This window comes from Vollenhovia emeryi, unplaced genomic scaffold, assembly GCF_000949405.1.
Source record: "Vollenhovia emeryi isolate VEMERY1.0 unplaced genomic scaffold, V.emery_V1.0 DF939518.1, whole genome shotgun sequence".
Lineage (NCBI taxonomy): Eukaryota > Metazoa > Arthropoda > Insecta > Hymenoptera > Formicidae > Vollenhovia > Vollenhovia emeryi.
Window position 1 is genome coordinate 40,533 of NW_011966848.1, and position 3,685 is coordinate 44,217.

Genomic DNA, 3,685 nt, shown 5'->3' on the forward strand with positions numbered 1-3,685 from the left:
TGGGGCGGGAGGGTGCGATGGGGAGAAGGGGGTGGGGCGGGGGGCGATGGGGGAAGGGGGTGGGGCGCGCGCAGCGCGCCGTGCTAAACACACGAGCAACTTACATGTTTATGATTTATATGTACACATTACAATAACAGAGATTTGAATGAATTGAGAATTGAGAACAACATGAAGCTGTAGGAATATTCCTTGTGTTTAGTAGTTACAGAAATCGTAATACGTGATCATGAGACTTTACGAGTTTTTTCAAGACATGTATATGATTCGTAAAATTATGCTTTATTTAATCAACTTTGTATACATATAACTTTTTAACGAACTACGAGCGACGGCTAAAACCTCTTCAAGGTCACTCAGGAGGGCGACCTTGACAACATATGTCAAGGTCAAGGTTATCGGGGCTGGCCTTCATCGATATATTTACCCTTATTATTTGTTGGTTCAGCATTTCCTTCATCTGTCGGTTGACTTCTTCTTTATGTTTCTCTGGGAGACGATAAGGTCTCACGTTCACGCTTGGGGAATTGGCGTGTGTTTATCTCGACACTTGTGGTATGTGTGAGTGATCTCCTTCTATACGAAAGACGTCATTATGTTCTTCACATATTTCCATTAGTAGTTTCTTTTCTTCGCGGTTCAGATGGCTTATTCGCAATAGATTTGTTATCTGCTCGGTTCGTGGAATGGAGATGGATTCCGTGACCTTTATGTGTGCTAGTTGTGGGCTTCTTGCTTCGGCTTGTGTACTCTCTGCTACGCTTTCAATTGTAACCTGCGGTGTCTGTATGTCTATCTCTTTCTCAGTCGTGTTCAATATGCTTACGGGGCAAGTATTTAAGGTTTAGCTACAAATAAAACTTACATTTTCTCCACTTGTGGAGAAAGGGAATACAATTTATTTTGTATTCTTTTTACATATAATAATTTTATAAAATCGCGGTCTATAACTTATTGTTAGTTGCGTCGGTAACTCGGATTGACTCGGACCCACCGCCCATGCCGAGGACCGATCGCATCGACTGACAAGTGAGAGCGAGTAGGAAATAGGACAGAACGTCATTCTTTCTCTCTCGGCGTGACGAACTCTGAAGAGCCAGCGCGCGACTCTGTATGCATGAGTGGAGGCGGAAAACAGCAGCGAGTGTGCTCGGGCTCGAAGTCGCGGCACGTAATGGCTGTGTTTTGCCGAACCTCTGCAGCTAAGCAGTCGTTCGTTTGGTAGTTTCGATGGTGGTTTCGATTGCAGTGCCGCTTAACTCAGCATCAGCGCTTCTGTCCAGCCAAATATTTGTAGGCAAGCGCTCGCCGCTTAAGTGCGCTTATAGTTGAACAGAGGTTCGGCAAAAACAGCCAAGTTTTGGTACCGGTCTTGTGCACGTGCCGGTGTTGCTGCGTGTCTCCACGTGTCTCATGCCCATGTATCTGCTTCTATTCTGTGACTTAGGTTTAATGCATTCGAGAAAGTTTAACTGCAAAACTTACATTTTCTTCACTTGTGGGTAAAAATAAGTTTTTCATGTGTTCTTATTTATTTAAAATATCAAACAAGAATATATCAAAAAAACTTATTTTTGTCCAAAAGTGAAAAAAATGTTAGTTTTGCAGTAGAACTTTTCATTTATTCCTGTAAAAAGCTACAATCATTTTGACGTCTGTTTGACATCAAAATGACTATCAAGATTAGCATCATGGCATGGGACGTTTTGCAGTCAAATTGCCGTCATTTTGCCATCATTTTGATTACTCAATTTGACATCATACTCATTGTCAATTTGATAGTATTTTGACGTCATTTTGACTAGATTGTTTTCACTGGGCAGTTTGGATCGTGCGGATCCAGAACGTTTGAGTGCGATGACAGTCATTTGCTGAGAGTGAATAAGTCTGAGATTAAATCGCTCGTGCGGATGACGCTCCTCGTTTCTCGCGACAGTTCGTAATGAACCGGATTACATATGCTGTCACGCGCAGCAACGTGGACCATTTTGAGAATTGACTAGACAATTCCCATTGCTTAGGAGTGTGCACGACGTGCACAGTAACATTGCGAATATCGGGGACTGAATCATGGGAGGACGGGAGGAGCGGCTGGGGCCACTCTTTTGCGTCTTGGCTAAGCCATGGAGGACCTTGCCACCAAAGCAGAAAAGTCGGAAGCTCCGAGCCGAGGAGTCCTCGGGAAGCACAGCCCGCCGGATTGTCGCCTGTTGAGACATGACGCCACTCTGCGCTTGGAAGAAGAGTCTGCATCTCAGCAACTCGATTTGCCACAAAAGTTTTCCACTTGGCGGGATGAGCATGAATCCACGCCAAGGTGACGGTTGAGTCCGTCCAACAAAAGCAGGAGTGCTGATCGAGCTTCAGAGCGCTCTGGAGAAATGTGATAAGCTGCGCTGGAAGTAAGGCAGCCGACAACTCCAGCCTGGGGATGCTCATGGGTTTGAGCGGCGCGACCCGAGATTTCTCAGCAAGCAGCTTAACCGTGACCTCTCCGGAAGATGATATCAGTCGCAAATAGACACAAGCGGCGTAAGCCACAGTAGAGGCCTCCGCGAAACCATGAAGTTCGCATCGCTGAGAGTCGAAAGTCTGTCCCGTCCAGTGGGAGATCGTTACCTCATTTAAATGAGAGAGAGCTTGATAAATAGCGGCCCAACGACTCTGCGTGCTGGAAGGCAGAACTTCGTCCCAATCAACACGAAGACTCCAGAGTGTTTGTATGAAGATCTTGGCAGTGACAATGACGGGAGAAGCCCATCCTAACGGGTCAAAGAGTTTAGCAATGGTCGAGAGAACCTGTCGTTTAGTTCGCGGAACCTCACGCAAGAGCGTCACGCGGAATTGAAACGCGTCGAGCGACGGATTCCATGAAATGCCCAAGATCTTAAGTGTTTCGTCCACCCGAAGAACTCAATCACACGCCAGCCCGTGATCTTCTGATGGAATGTCGAAAAGCAAGGATGTATGGTTGCTGGCCCACTTCCGCAAGACAAACCCTCCTCGAGCGAGAAGCGCGCATAGTTCTTGGCGAGCTGATTTGAGGAGTGACTGAGTCTGAGCTCCGAAAAGAACGTCGTCGACGTAAGTGTTGTCTATAAGGATGTGAGCCGCGAGAGGGAAAGTGTCGCTTTCGTCGACAAGCAACTGCTTCAAAACCCGAAGGGCGAGGAAGGGCGCTGACGCCGTGCCGTAGGTGACTGTACAAAGCTCCTGCACGGTCGCTCCATCCTCGGTTGTCCAAACAATTCGCTGAAAATCTCTATAGCGGGGATCGATCCACATTTGTCGATACATCTTGGCTATGTCAGCGCTATATACGTAACGAAACTGACGCCAGCGAGAGAGAATAGTAGGCAGATCAGACTGCAATTTGGGACCTGCGTGGAGATGCGAGTTTAAGGACGTACCGTTTGAGGTGAAACTCGAGGCATTGAAGACGACTCGCAATCGAATGGTGGCACTCGCATCTCGAATAACTGGTTGATGGGGAAGATATACGGTTTGTGAAGAGGTGGTTGACGACGGGTCAACCTTTGTCATATGACTGAGTAACTCATACTCGGAAAGAAAATCGGAATACTCCGCTTTGATCTCCGGGCACGAATCAAGTCTTCGCCTGAGAGAGATTGTGACTCATTTCTTAGCTACGAACAGTGATGCCAGGCGAGAACGTTAGCACGGT

The 3,685-nt window shown here is 46.9% G+C and overlaps 1 protein-coding gene across 1 annotated transcript; it reads right to left on the minus strand.

Annotated features, from left to right (window-relative positions):
• Nucleotides 1–1,712: 1,712 nt before the first annotated feature.
• Nucleotides 1,713–3,543, minus strand: LOC105557339. The gene is made up of 3 exons (XM_012004553.1): nt 2,926–3,543; nt 1,957–2,799; nt 1,713–1,871 (listed from the first exon to the last, which is right to left on the minus strand). The coding sequence occupies exons 1-3, from the start codon at nt 3,541–3,543 to the stop codon at nt 1,713–1,715; spliced, it is 1,620 nt and encodes a 539-aa protein (XP_011859943.1).
• Between the last annotated feature and the right edge of the window lie 142 nt (nt 3,544–3,685).

Coding starts and splice junctions, on each gene's coding strand:
- LOC105557339 (XM_012004553.1), bottom strand. CDS start 3,543: ATGACAAAGGTTGACCCGTCGTCAACCACCTCTTCACAAACCGTATAT. Junction 2,800..2,925: donor CATCAGAAGATCACGGGCTG/GCGTGTGATTGA, acceptor ACTAAACGACAG/GTTCTCTCGACCATTGCTAA. Junction 1,872..1,956: donor TGCTGCGCGTGACAGCATAT/GTAATCCGGTTC, acceptor ATTCACTCTCAG/CAAATGACTGTCATCGCACT.